At 47.9% G+C, this 14847-nt stretch overlaps 2 protein-coding genes across 2 annotated transcripts in view; one reads left to right on the plus strand and one right to left on the minus strand.

Moving 5' to 3' along the window:
• GABRB3 (gamma-aminobutyric acid type A receptor subunit beta3) overlaps nucleotides 1-14847 on the minus strand; it is a gene marked incomplete at both ends in the record, with an annotated part of 193845 nt that overhangs the window by 139739 nt on the left and 39259 nt on the right. The gene's annotated exons all lie outside the window — the stretch shown is intronic.
• GABRA5 (gamma-aminobutyric acid type A receptor subunit alpha5) overlaps nucleotides 5589-14847 on the plus strand; it is a gene marked incomplete at both ends in the record, with an annotated part of 55643 nt that continues 46384 nt past the window's right edge. The window contains 2 exons of the mRNA XM_082330632.1: nucleotides 5589-5674; nucleotides 13931-14052. Coding sequence (XP_082186758.1) covers nucleotides 5589-5674; nucleotides 13931-14052 — 208 coding nt within the window. The remainder of the gene's footprint in view (nucleotides 5675-13930; nucleotides 14053-14847) is intronic.

Below are 14847 nucleotides of genomic sequence, written 5' to 3' on the forward strand. Positions count from 1 at the left end.
AGCGTGGCCTGTCAGACAAGTGAAATGCAGGTCACTGGTCATGTTTTATGGGTGTCCACGACATTGTAGAGTGGGCACGCATGAGGGAAAGAAAAGGCTTTTAATATCCCTCCTTATCATTCAGAAATACAGCAAATGCTTCAAAGTCTATCAGACTCTAATCCCTCTCACATCAGCAAAGTTATTTGCATCATTTCACTACTAGATACAGTTGTGAAACAGTTTGGGAAAAGTAATACAGGGTTTCACAGGATGACACTGTTTTCATAGGTTAGAGGATCACAGGATGGCTGAGGCTGGAAGGCACCTCTGGAGATCAGCCGGTCCCACCTCCTCCTCAGGCAGGGTCAGCTACGGCAGGTTTCCCGGGATTGCTCCCCTTCAGGTTTTGAGTATCTCCACAGACGGAGACTTCACAGCCCCTCTGGGCAACCTGTTCCTCTGTTTGACCACCCTCAAAGTAAAAACCTGTTTTCTTGTGTTCATATGGGATGTCATGGTTTTTAATTTGTGCCCACTGTCCCTTGTCCTGTTAGTGGGTAGCACTGAGCACAGCCTGCCTCACTCTTCTTCATTCCCCCCCGCATCAGGTATTTATACAGATGGATTAGGTCCCCCTGAGCTTTCTCTTCTCCAGGCTGAACAGCCCCAGTGCTCTCAGCCTCTCCTCATAGGAGAGATGCTCCAGTTCCTTAATAATCCTCTTGTCCCTTTGCTGGACTCTCTCCAGTATGTCCATGTCTCATACTGGCGAGCCCAAAGCTGGACCCAGCACTGCAGGTGTGTCTCACCAGGGCTGAGTATAAGCCTCTTGACTGTCATCTCTACAAATACTGAGAGAGAAGGGAGTGGAAATGAGACTTCCACCCTTTGTTCAGATCCAGTCTCCGTGTTGAGAGTGGTCAAGCTGGTGTTAACTGGTGGTTAGGGATTCATGCAATGACTGATGAATTCAGACTGCTCTCTATTGGAAAAGGATTTGTGTCACCAAAATCACTGTCCCAAGCACTGCCTTTTGCAGAGTCTTAGCTAGGAGGCCAAAGGCAGAAGATTTCAAGAAAACAGGCAATCCTCTCCACCTAGATGCCAGAAATGAAATGTTTTGGCAGAAGAGAATGCCTCTGAAGAGCCACGGCTTGGGTCAACACCCACAGCACGTTGCACCTCCATGCAACCTCATGAACTTTCTGTAGCTCTCTTGGGAGAAGAAGGAATGGCTTGATCAATGACAGAGATGCCTTTGGCTGTGGGAGAAACAGGCCATTTTCCAACACGGAGCGTCACAGTGTTAGGACTTGGTGAGCATTTCCCAGTGAGCGCCCGAGTCCGTAAGTACTCATGTGTGCCATGGTAAAAATCACAGCCCGATTTGCCTGTACTATTGTTTCAGTCCTGTGTAGAGGAGGGTCTAGCTCAAATGCACTTATCTCTGCAAGTAAGCAACATAACTTAATGAAGCAGGGAGGAGAAATGTCAGAGAGGGACCATGCAAAACCTCCGAAATATGACACGGCTTCTGGTAGGCTGTGTCGGCTTTTGCTGAACACCAGCACAGAAAACAGCCAACCAACCAAACCAAACGTTTCCTTGACCACAATAAAAAGCAGTTGTTTGACACACTAAATTCAACACGTCCTCTACAACCGCACAAGGAGGGTAAGAATACAAATAGGGTAAGTGTGAATCACAAGGGAGCGCCTGAAAAACCGCACAGCGGAGGACACATGCACTGCAAAGATCTCTCTACTGCTTGTTGTAACTCTGCTATCACAGGTCGAAGCCACCATTCTACAGAATCATAGCATCATTTAGGTTGGAAAAGACATTTAAGATCATCAAGTCCAACCGTTAACGTAGCGCTGCCAAGTCCGCCACGGAAACCTACGCAATTAATGTCTGACAAGCTCTCAAGAAAGCACCTTTGCCCGGGAGTTAACACCTTGCATTATACACACCACGTTTCAGATCTATTGCGTCATTAGCTGTAATTAGCTGGCAGACAGGACCGGATCTCTATTCCGCTGCTACCGCACAGACGAGGCGACAGAAACCAAACCAACCCGAGGCCGCCGGCCGCAGCCACCAGATGCGCTGCCTCGCGGGCGCGGCCGCCACCAGCCGTCCCTCGGGCACCTTTTCCCCCCCGCCGCTTTATTGCCGCCCGACAGCGGCCTGAGCGGGCACCCCCCCTTCCCCAAATCACCCACCGGGACCCGCCCGCCCCCGCCACGACCCGGGGCCGCCGCCCCCGCCCGCCGCCCGCCCGGCTTGCGTGGAGCGGCGCTGCCCTCTGGCGGCGGCGGCGCAAACTGCAGCCCCGGGCCGGGGTCGCCCACCCGGGGGACGGGAACACGGGGGGGGTGAGCGGGGGTGTGGAACCAGGTGGGGCTGGGCGCGGCGTGGGCGCAGAGCGGCGGTTTTCACGGCGAGCGCGGCTTTCTGCCTGCCACTGGTGTTTATCAGCTCGCCGCTTCGCCGAGTAAATGCGCTTTCTCCTTCATTTTTTTTCCTTTAGGTTTTTCTTTAACATTTTCTTGCTATTTTGCTTCCCCGAGTCTTAAATGCTTTCTCCCTTTGGTTTTGTGAAGCGGCTCTGCAGCGTACGGCTTGGCGGAGAAGATGTAGCAAGGCGGGGGAATGAAGGGTGGGTTCTGCTCGCCGGAGCGAGCAGCCGGAGGGTGCGCAGCTCTCACCTGCTCGCACGGAAAGTCTAGGCCAAGAGAGCTACGGCTTTCTTTTGTGAAATTATTTAAAGGTCATATATTTTTACAACATCACCTATGCAGAGATATAAATAGTTCATACTAGAAATCAAAACGCTGTAAAAAATCTGATTTAAACACTCCTAGGCAAGAACATTATCATGAGGAACTACCGGCGCTTCATACTACTTTACTCAGATATTTTTAAGCACCGGGAAAGCTATTCTGATAGCAACATTCATTCACAACTTCGTATTTACTGAAGTCACTAAGGAACAACGAGGAACAACGTATGTCATTGGCTCTGCATTTCAGATCATAAATCATTGCTGGAAAAGCTGAACGCAGCTAAAGCACCACATATAACCAAAAACCTGAAAATTTAAATTCATAAGGACGAGGTTTCAATTCAAACCGTGCAGACCGTGAACTAGGCACACGTATAGCAGCACCCTCTATGGCAATGAGCTGCAGAATCAATATCGATTTCAGTGGAGGGATTAATTTCATAGAGCTTTTTTATGGATATAGGAAAAAGACAAATGCTTCATCGATCTGTAATGTTGCCTGAAAGACAGGCATTACCTCGTTAGATCTGTTAATTTAATAACTGAGTTTGGAGTATTATTTCGAGGTATGGTCACAGCAGTATATATTGAAATCATATTTATGACATGTAACATGCCGGTGTTACGAAGTGTTGCATGCATCTCAAGGAATCCATAGGAACTGGGACTATGCGACACTCCTTTCATCTTTTGAATAGTTCAAAATGCACCGATCCTTCCCCGCCTGCAAGCAGTACATAATAGATGGGACCTGGCCGTGCAGCAAGTGTAAGGCTCCCTACATTGAGGCTGGGAAGCAGTGCATCCATTTCTCTGGAATAACGCTATATACAGTCACAAGGAAACCTCGAAGTTATCGCAGGTCTCCTGGAATTTTTAATACCGATAAAAGCCATGGGTGTGTAATAATGGGGACGTACGAAGAGTTAACGTTGCGGGTACAAATTCCCGCTTCAGCATTTAGGAGTTTTAATGGCTTAGATCGGGTCCGTCGGCTGCAGAAGAGGAATATAGATGGGGATCTATGCGTGCATGGGTGTGCGTATATAGGCATGCTCACACGTGCGTGTGTAAGGGGTCCGCACACCGGGCAGCCTGGCCGCTCTTGGGGATGCCCCTGCCCCACGGCTCCGCGGCAGCTGCGCGGCCGGGCTGGGGCCGGGGCTCTGCCCGCGGAGGGTCGCTGCCGGCCGGGCCGGCCCAGGCCCCCGCCCCGGGGGATCCCGGGGAGCCGCAGGACCCTCCCGGGGGGCTCCGCGCTGGGGCCCCCCGAGGGGCGGGCGCGCCCCGCGCCCCCAGCCGCGCTCCCGGCCGCGGGGGCGGTGCGGGCGCGGGCGCGGGCGCGGCGCTGCGGCGGAGCCGCGCCTGGCAGCGGCGGGGAGGCAGCGCCGCCGCTCCCGCTCCGCTCCCGCTGCCGCTCCGCAACTTTCGGGCAAACACCGCCCCCTCGCCCGCGTCCACCCCGCCGGCGGCTGGTAAGCGCCGGGCTCCGGCGCCCGCCCGGGGCCGGTGGAGGGCGGCGGGGAGCCCCGTCCCGCAGCCCCCCCGGGGCGGCCGCCGCTGCGCCCAGCGCCGCGCACATGGCCGCGGGAAACTTTGGCGGGCGGGCGGGGTGGGGGCGAGCCCGGGGGCGCCGCGGGGACCCGAAGGGGAGAAGGGAAGGGGCGGCGGGGCGGGCAGGTGTCGCCCGGTGCGGGGCGGTGCGCGGTGCCCCGGTGCGCGGGCGGCGGCCGGGCAGGTGCGGGCGAGCCGGGGCCGAGCGTGTGCGGGCGGGAGCGGCGGCCCCGCGGTGCCCGGTGCGGAGCGGAGCGGAGCGAGCGGGACCGGCCGCGGGGCAGCGGGGCTGGGGCGGGGGCAGCCCCGGGGGGCGGCTTTTGGTTCGGGCTTTTCGCCTTGCTGCGCCGGCGGGGAGGGGAGAGTAAGTTGCTGAGCGGTGTAGCGCGGGGGGCAGAGGGTTCAGGTGGAAAATCCAGGCGGCTCCCCTCTGGGTGTGTTTTTGGGGGTTGTTCTTGGTTTTTTTCTTGGTTTTGGGGTTTTGGGTTTTGGGGTTTGTTTTGTTTTGTTTTTGTTTTTGTTTTTTTTTTACTAGGGCACAGAGGAAAACCTTAGTGCACAATGCTGAAATTGGTGATCTGGTCGCTGAGGCAGGTATCCGAAAAGCGGCAGTCGCTGGAGCAGCTACATTACTGTCATTCTCCGTGCTAGCGTGAGGTTTATGTGCCTTTGCGAGGAAGGTCACTTTTTACCCCCCACCCCCCCCCATCCCACCCTCTTTTTGCTAAGCCGTGCATCAGCAGCGTGAATTCCAAGAAGCAGTAGGTGTTTCTTGGCATTTCAACTGGGATTTTGGAAAGGGAAGCCGGGTATTTAATGGGAAAAAATCGCGATGGAAGGAAGGGATGCGGAGGCTGCACACAGCGTTGGGTTTGCAGGCGTGTGGAAGTTGTTGAAATAGGTAAAGGGTCGAAATTGGCATTTGGAAAATGGTGACGATTTCTTTAGTTACTTATATGATGGACGAATATAAGGGAAAACGGGGCCACTAAGAATTTTTCCTGTGTTGCAGTTTGCTGTCAGCAGAAGGTAAAACATGTCCTTGAAGATATACAATTTTACATAAACATCTGATGTTTACATAAGCCTAGATAAGTTTGTGAAAAACACAGATAGCAGAAGATGCAGTGTTAGCTGAACTCGGCTATCCTGCCGTTTGTTCCTGTAATAATTTATCTTTTTTTGGTATTATTGCAGCCTGAGAAGAAAGTGAGCAGCTGCACCTTTACCAAAGCAACCACCTGCGTTCCTCCTCTCCTCTGGAATGGACAATGGGATGGCCTCTGGCTTTATCATGATCAAAAACTTCTTCCTCTTCTGCGTTTCCATGAGTTTAGCCAGCCACTTCGGGTGAGTTGCCAAACGCCTTTGAATTTTTGCTCTGGGTTTTTTAAGGAAATGGAAAACCTGGGCTCCGTGTGGTGCGGAGCAGCCAAACAAAACAAGCGGGCTTTGCATTTCATCTTAACGTGGTGGTGTCAGGGGGAAGGGAGCCGTTCGCTTTCCTGCTCAAATTTACTGTCTCATATCGGTCCTTTACACCCGTAACGCTTTTGCGGGAAGGCTTGGGGGGCACGGGGAGCTCAGAGCAGGCCTACAGCCGCTGAGTGCTCTGACCTGGGCGCAGCGCAGCTGGGGGCTGCGGTGCTCCCTGCCCCTGTGGCTGCGGTGAGGGGGGCTTGCAACCTTCCCTCTCACCTGGCTGGTGCAGGCTATAGGCAGTAGTGCAAGACTGCAACAGCAGGGACTCGGTGCATGCTGCTAGCTGGTACAGGCTTTCCTAGTGAGTAAGCTGAGATCGTGACTGCTCAGAAGGATGGCCGGGTTTGAAACTTGCTAGAATATTTAGAAATTGCGTTTCCCTGAAGCATATAGCAAGGAATCGTGTTTCCTTATTTTTGCTTTGGATGCTTTCCTGACGGTGATATTCTGAAAACTGTATTGAAGAAGTACTCCTACTATAGCTCTTAGAAAAAAAACCCCAACAAACAGAAAAACCCTATTTATATGGTTTTTTTCTAAACCCAGAGATCTTAAGAACTTTCCAAAATCGGGCTATGCAATGGAGTCTAGAAAAAGCAGTTTGCAAGTGCTCTGGAAACGTAGGTTGATTCTTCTTTGTGGAGGAGAACAATTATTTATGATTTCACCAGGAAAAAATGAATCCTCCCAACGTGCTGATTCACAAGCACACCCATCAATCCCTTGCTATACGAAGATACAAAATGGAGATGCAAATCAGCTTCTGATTTCAGGCACAGTGATTTTTTCCAGATTGGAACGAGGAGAAAGACCAAACTTTGAGTGATGACTGTCTCTGCTGTAAACAAAACTTAGCCCCGTCTCCAGCATGTGTTCTATGTAGGCAGGTGGAAGCCTGTGACCACAGTGGCGTATATGAACGGTTGTAGGACTGCACTCTACAAAGGATACAAATAGCTGCACACTGATTTATTCACCTTGGAACAGCTTGGTCCTGCTTTCACCACGGTCTAAGGCAAAATTCTCCCTGGACTTTGTGATAGAAATGAAGTGGCCATGGATAGTGTGGGACTGGTTTTAAACTTGTCTTGAGGTGGTTGTAATTTGACAAAGTATTGCCACGCTGAGAAAATCTTGAGGACCATAACCTTAAGTCCTTCCTGATTGTCCATCAACCCTGCAGAAGGCAGCACGTTGCAATAGTTGAGCATGACCTGTTTGGTGTGGGGTCTTTTAACTGTGTTACTCCTCTAACAGAAGAATAGATAGGCGAGGCTGCAAAAAAAGAGAGGGTTTGACTCTCCCTTTCAACTCTGAAGCAAATACTGAATCTAAGTCCCAGGTAGGAATTGGTGTGACCTGTAACCTGGCAGATAATCAGAACAGGATAGTTAGGGAAAACTAGGACACTTGTTTTCTGCGAGTTACTCAAAAAGCTTCTGTGCACTAAAATGAGATCGTCACGTAACCTGCCCCCCCCTCGCCCCCCATTTCTGATCTAGTAATTTTAGTCTGGGCCTGCAAAGATAAGCAGCTCCAATTCGCTGCACCATTCACACGCTGCCTTAGGGCAGAGTTTTGACCCTGCTCAAAAGACAGAGGATGCTCCAGCGCTTCTGTTTCAGAGGCAGAGGCAGTTTCAGAGTGTAATTTGCTAAGTGCTTTGGGACTGACTCTTCAGGACAGAACGGTACAATTTACATGTAGGCTGGTATATTAACTGAAAGAATCTAATATGGATAATACTTGCTGTTGCTACTATGTTCTTCTTTATTAGCTTCATCCGTGTTTGGACTGCGTTGTTACATTGCAGTGCATTTTGCAATGTGCTAGATAAAAGTGATTGGTCAAATGAGCACAAATTAAAAAGCAAGATACAGTAGGATATTACAAATGAAGGCTGAGATTTGTCTATGATTCTCCATAGTCATTCCATATTTATATTAAATCATAAATACGGTTTTTGCTGACATAGCCCAAGCCACCTTCAGGGATTTTGATGCCCGATGCCTGGTAAAATAAACAGGAATTATGTATCTCAGTCTCCTCGGCTACTTCAGAAATCTCAGCAAAAGTCTGTGATTAATGTTTAACATAAACGTGGAATGACTATTGAGAGTTATCCACATCAATAGGCAGTAGAGAAGGACTGTAGGCATAGTTGGTAGAAGTTATTTAAAGAAAAATCACTGAATTAAAATTCAAAGATACAGATGAAAAGAGAAGAGGATGCGAAGGCCCCCACCGTTGTTGGTGTAACAGTTTTATGAGTCTACTTCTGCAGAAACAGTCCAGCACGAGTCAAGGCTTTTTCAAGCTTGCTTGAATTCAGCCTTGAGTGGTATAATGCTCTAACGAGTTACGGTATTTTACTGAAGCGTTTCAAGATCGTTCACAATAGTCTTGAAAGTAAACATTAATAATAGAGCTAGGGAATAATTAAAAGTCAAATATAACCGTGAAGAGTATTTTCAGGTGAGACAAGAGGCTGATTCCTCTCATTTGTTTTACATGAAGGACTGTGCTGAATTCAGTCACGGTTTCATGAGTGCAAGGCCCCCAGGGTCAGGCTGACAAAACCAAGCAGAAGGTGGGTGCTCTCCTGGCAGGGGGTCAGTGGAGATGCAAAATAATTCAGACTCTGCTCCCTTTCGACTGGTGCCCGCAAGAGCGACGCTGTGAGGCTGAGCGCATCAGTTGAGGAATGAAACCAACGTGCGCGGGGTCCTGTCCTGCCAGACTCCGCGGGTGCTGTGGCACTGCCCAGCATCTTGCCCTTTCTGGCCCTCGGGGAGCCCATGCAGTTGCAGCCCTGTGAGGGTCGGCGCGATGGGTGCCTGCCTGCACCGAGATCTCCCTGAGGTGAGGTAGCGCATGGTTGGCCCCGTGCCGGCCAACCTTACTGCATCCTGACTCTTTTTTGCAAGCCCCAGACTGTCCTCGGGGACATCTCTGGGGACATGCTGGTGACGCGCAGTCCCTGTGTGTTTGCTTTTTAGACGTGCAATTTCAGAAATCTGTCTGAGAGCTGAAACCAGCGCGAATGGATGTTGCTGGTGTGACCATAGTTTGGTTGCCATCTGCTAATAATACTTATAATAGTAGAAACACGGAAAACAGAAGATCCCAATTAAATGTAGCCAACGCAAGACTTCTCTGTACACTGTAAGAATTCAGTGTGTGGCGTGTCTGTAGTTTCACATACTTTTCCACTAGCTCACAGTCCTTATCACTAAGACTATAATCCTGCTATTTAGGCTAAACATACCTCTCCTTCAGGCTGTTATTTCAAGTTAGACTCTGCAGCCCTCAGCAGTTAGTTCTGCTGGGTTATCCCTTTCCACGTACTTGCAGATGCTAGGGAGTTCCTCCTCATGTTTTTAAGACTCATGTTGTAAGAATTATCATATGCTTATGCCGTCATGATTATCCATTTTTTCTTTTATTCTGTTTTCCTTTCCTTCTCCATGTCTCCAGATACCTTTTTGAGCCCATGAGACAATTTTAATAATTGGAAAACTAAGTGGGTACCTAGTACTGCTTGGAGGAGGCAGACAGGCATCAGTCGATCCCTCTGCCGAACAGAAAGCTACGGCTTCAGCATCTCTGTTTCGCTTGGCCTGCTGGCTGGCCAAATGGCAGGTGCGTTACCTGCAGGCCATCCAGCACGTGCTTGGTGCAGGATCAGCCCTGGCACACGTTGCCTCCTAGTGAAGCTGCAGGTCGGTGACTTGGGGAGCTAAGAGTACTGGGAGGTGTTTAATTACTGGGAGAAAGTCAGGATATTGAAAGGGGCGTTAAGGTGCAAGGGGGTGAAGACGATAAAGACGTCGCCCTATGAAAAACAGGCTTTCATTGCATTGCTCACAAATTGCTCGTTCCCAGAAGGCAGTAAAATACTGCTCTTGCTAAATGAAAGAATTAAAGTATTCTTTAAGGATCTGCCAAGACCATTAAAGTTTCATTATTTTCAGTCAGTCCTCTCCCCTATCCTAATGATGTGGAAGAATTGAATCTTCATTGCACAAATTCACAAAATATCAGCATTTTCGTATCTCAAGAATCTGTAAGAAAGGGATGGTAAGAAGCTAACTTAGAGAAGTAAATCCTTTGGTGTCTGGCCAGCTGACAATATCCAAAAGTGTGTAAGTGCGTTCTCCACTGTCTTTTCCACAAACTGTTAATTTGTCTGAAGTTCTGGTGTAATTCCAATCCTATTAAAGCAAGCTATTGGAAACTTTACTCTTAAGAGAGAAAGAAAAAAAATACAACTTTCAGTCACAAAATACTCCTCAGTTATTTTTCCCATGTCTCTTACTTTTTTTTTTTTTTTAAAGTTTTGGGAAAATCATGAGATACCTACCATACGTTTTCCTCTTATTTCAACTAAGCTATGAATAGTATCTGTCATGATTTTGACTAGATGGCAAAAAAGACAGTGATGTTTAAAATGGTAAACGATGAACTCCTCGGAAGAGGTAGCTGTGAATCTTTAGAGAGTTATTACATTTTACACTGATCAGCCCCTTCTGTGGCTTCTGATTTTTTCAGTCACCCTGAAATTGCAATATTAAATAAATGCGATGAGAAGTATTCCTGGTTGGTTTAGTTTATGTTCAGTAATGAGCTTTAAATGTAATTATCTTTGAATTTCCTTAGCGTTTTCCTAAGGTTCTTTTCTAGGTTTATTTTTATCCATAACTGAAAATGTCTGCCATAAAAATATTTTTGGTTGCAGAGAGGCAATAATGTGGTACCCACTAGTATGTTGATAAAACCTAATATTTAGCTGTGTGGAAATAATTTAGGTTATCACCTGTTTTCTGACTATTCATAAAGCTGTAGTATCTAATACATGCATGTAACATTGCAAGTACAGTTTAAAGGTCTCATGTCATAAAAGACAACCTCAGCACTTACTCCAAAATGTGAGTTACTATTTCACCAGCAATCTCAAAAATGTAAATTAAACGCTCACTTTTCTGTGAAAGAAAAAGTGTCGTTTGCATTAATGGCAAACAGTAATCCATCCACAAATGCAACTTCACATGATGCTGACATTTCTCCAAAATTCGGCATCAGATGCCTTCTTTTTTGGGTGAAGCGATCTGCCAAATCTGAATCGGATTGCAGTTTTGCAGATGAAGTGCAGACTTTTTATGAGTCTTCACCCTAGTTGTTTCTCCATCTTTTTCATCTATTAATTAGATTTTCTTGTGGAGATATAAAAGTATTTCAGCATTCGAGGTGTGTATACTAGTCTTTTGAAAGATGTACATAGCCGAGAGAGAAGGAAGCAGCATCAATTACTCTTGTTAGATTCAGAGGAGCAGTTATGAGAATTAAGTATATTTTGTCCCATCCCCACAAAAATAGTTCAATGGAAATCTTCCCTCTGAGTTCAGTTGGCTTTGAATTCAGCCATAAGCACTAAAAATAACAAGCTTTTTCAAGAGCAGAGAAACTAGTGAAGCTTTGTATCCCGTGCCCCCAGCACCGTACCTTTGCAATAATTCTGGCTCCGCATTTGGCATCCCTTGTTCCCATCTCCCATTGCAACACCTACATTTTACCTCTGCGGTCCTTTACTCCCAGGATCTTTCCTAATCACCCTGCAACTCTCTTCTATATCTCTTAATTAGCAGAGAGGAGGTGGGCTAGTTTTGCTGAGGCTGTTTCTGAGCTCCATGCGTGCTGACTGGCCCAGTCAGTGAGCCAGAGGGAAGAGATGACTGCTGACCTCACATTTTTACTTAATGAGGCACTAATTTAGATCGCTCTCCCCTTGTCTAGTCACTGCTTCTCATGAAGCTTGTAGGAATGAAATGAAGTTTGATCTCTCTGCTTCTTTGTGAGATGCACTGGAAAATGAAAATGGGGTCCTACGTTGATAGGGTGAAGGAGGCAGACAACACGATGCGTACCTCTTTCTCATGAAAGAAAGAAGCTAAAATAAATGAGAAAAGTTTAAAGTAATATTCTAGGATTTTACCAAAGCGTTAATTATGGTTGCTGCAGATGAAGAACCTCTGTAACTTCTGTCTCCTCCTTGTATTCACTAGGCTGCCGCTTGTAAATATTTACCTTTACATGGTGAATCGCTTTGATGATGATTGACAAAAAAGTATAGAGTCTTTTGTCTTGAATGGTGCGGCGTGCAAGGATGTCTAATGTTTCTGTAATCAGTTTGCATCTGCTGGATTAACTGTCTTTCATTACAGTCAAACATGTCTGCAATGTTTTTTCTGCCTCAGTTACTCACTAGAGGTTGTGGTCACAGCATAGAAAACAGAATTAACTTGGTCTTTTGACCATGGAGAGAGGGGATGGCCTGAAAAATGGTCAAGATTTGCAGCTATACCTCCGCCTGCAGCAAAGGGGAGCTCCCTGGTGGCCTTGGGCTCTCCAGGGTTGAGCTTGTTGAGGGTCACAGCAGTGCCAATGGCACTTGGGCTGCGAGGAGCCTCCTCGGCCAGGTGTTTGCAAGTGCTTCAGCATTCCTGGGAATCGGACCCGTGCTCCCACCGCCCGGCCTTGCTCCCCTTTCCTGAGGGGCTTTGCAATCCTTTCCTTTTCCAGCAGAAGCACACAAGCTGTAAAGGGAACAGGCGCAGGACTGGGGGTCACCATGTCTGTGAGGGGCTACGTGGCCACCAGCAGCTCGTCCTGACCCAGGTCTCGCATCACTAAAACTTCCAAACCCATTACAGGGGTGTCAGCAAGGTCCCATTAGTGTAAACCTTGTGCAGGTAAAACCAGGTTGAGGTCCCTTGTCTTTGTATAAATCCTGTTCTGTTAGGTAAGCCTGACGCATATGTTACAAGCATTCTGCAAGGCAAGCTGTTCAGAGGGATGCTTTGAGGTTCTCTATTTATTTACTGATTTATTTCCCTGGGGACTGGTAGTAAATAAACATGGATTTTTTAATTTTTTTATCTCCGGGTGACTGGCTCGCGTCGAGTTCAGGTTGTTGGAGTGTAAGTGATCCAGTCTGCTGGCAGGGTGCATGAGGCAGGGTACGGTTCCTAGTGGGGCGATGTGCCCTGTCGCAGCTGGAGCATTTGCTGGCGATTTTAGGAGAGACTGAAACTTGAATAAGCACTGAGTGTGAGCAAGCTTGCTGTCTTAAGAGATGCTCGTTGCTTGCTGCAGGTGAAACATGCTTGTGGAAACTTATGTGTCTGTTCTTTAGGTAAGCAAAGGCATTAGTAGGCAGGGGATTCTCCTAAGCATCTTTAAATGAAAATCAAATGGACTTAAAAATGCAAGTTATAGTTACGCTGTGAGCATGGGTAAAATGATGAAATAACAAAGAGTTCAGAATAAAAACAAATCTGGCCCAAAAGATATGGAATGAGGCCCACTACACATTGCTGTTATTTGCATACTACAAGGGAGGACTAATTTATGCAAAAGAGAGAGGAGGAATGAAGAACTGTGTTTTCTGTACTGCAGTATGTTTTTTCAGATACCCCAGTGATCTGGGGTGGGATTTTTGAATGCAATGGGAGTTCGTTATCCTCAAATAAGGTTAGAGTTCATCCTTTGTTCTGGCAATAAATTACATAAACTGTGGAAATTAGAAGCTGTTTGGCATGTAAGGATTAAAGAGTACCTTCAGGCAGGCTTGAAGGAGTGTCCCCAGGCAAACTCCTGCAGCTCCCCTGCCAGCTGATGCAGTTCCCAAAGACTGGAGAGCTAGCCTGGGGAAAAACCAGTAACAGCTTTTGCTGGCCCTGTGAGGTGACCTGGCTCCCTGCAGGGGACGGAAACATGCCAGCGCCGGGGAAGTGGTGGGGCTGAGGTGGGGCAGGGCAGCGTGGGGGACTGGGATCTCCCTGTGCATTACGGCAAGAGGGTCAATGGGCTTAGGTGTCCCCTGATCCAGTACCCCAGGGCTGTACCTCCATGGCATGGGCCCTTCCTTGGGTCCTCCTCCTCCAGGGAGAGCTATTTACAGTTGCTTATAGCAGTGATGAAATTGCCGTGGCTCCCCATGCCACTCAGTGGGAGCTGCAGGAGAGGACAGAGGCTCGGAGGCTCCGTCACAAAGTTCCCTTGAGACTGAAGCCCCTTGAGGCCAGCATGGCTTTTGACCTGTTTCTTTTCGTTTGCATAAAATAGCTTCTCGCAGACGCCAACAGCATCGGGAAAAGAGGACGCCAATGATAACATCACTATATTCACCAGGATCTTGGATGGTCTGCTGGACGGCTACGACAACCGACTGCGCCCGGGACTGGGAGGTAGGATAACACGTTCACTGTGGCTGGTCCCCTCTATGCAGAACCATCATCTACATGATGCCCTCCTGAATGGGTACCTGCTCTTGGCACGGGCCTCGATGATGGAGTTGTGTTTCGTTAGCTAAACGAAGCCCAGAAAGTAGATCTGTCTCCTGGCAAACAGGGCAAAATATAAAAGTCACTGAAAATCGTCTTCTTTCAGTCAATGAGGTCATCTGAGGTTGGGTTAGGAGAGCATGTGTGATGCATTTTTTCTGTAACTGAATACAGTTTGGGTTTTTTTTCTTTCTGGTACTCCCTAAGGTGAGTGAGACAGGGTGCTAGCAGGTTGCTGCAAGGTTCTCTCACTGGTCAGCATGTATAAAATTATGCCAGTGAAAAAAATCTCTGTTAAAAACAGATCTCCAAACCATCCATTTTTAGATAGCTACAGCAAATCTGTATTGATATGTCATTTTGATAACCTCTACAGCAGCTATTTTAAAACCATAACATGTGAATAGTTGCTTGCCATCCTAACCTTGTTGAGCCCTCCTTCAGCTCTCTATCCCCCAGATTTCTCTCATCTTCTACCCATGTGTAAACCATCTGTTATGTTTCTTCCTGGCCCTTTTTTAATCTGGCTACCCCCACCCCTTCCTCTTGTGAGACCAACACATTGCTTTCATCCCTTTCTCTCCTTCTCCTCTCACTTTACACAGAGATGCTTGAAAATAGGGCTCGATGCTCCTATCTTATGTAACGAACTTCTGAAATTTCTGCCCTTAAATTAAATTAGTCCTGGATTTGAAAAGA

The sequence above is a fragment of the Platalea leucorodia genome, assembly GCF_965183815.1.
Source record: "Platalea leucorodia genome assembly, chromosome: 2".
In the NCBI taxonomy this organism is placed as follows: domain Eukaryota; kingdom Metazoa; phylum Chordata; class Aves; order Pelecaniformes; family Threskiornithidae; genus Platalea; species Platalea leucorodia.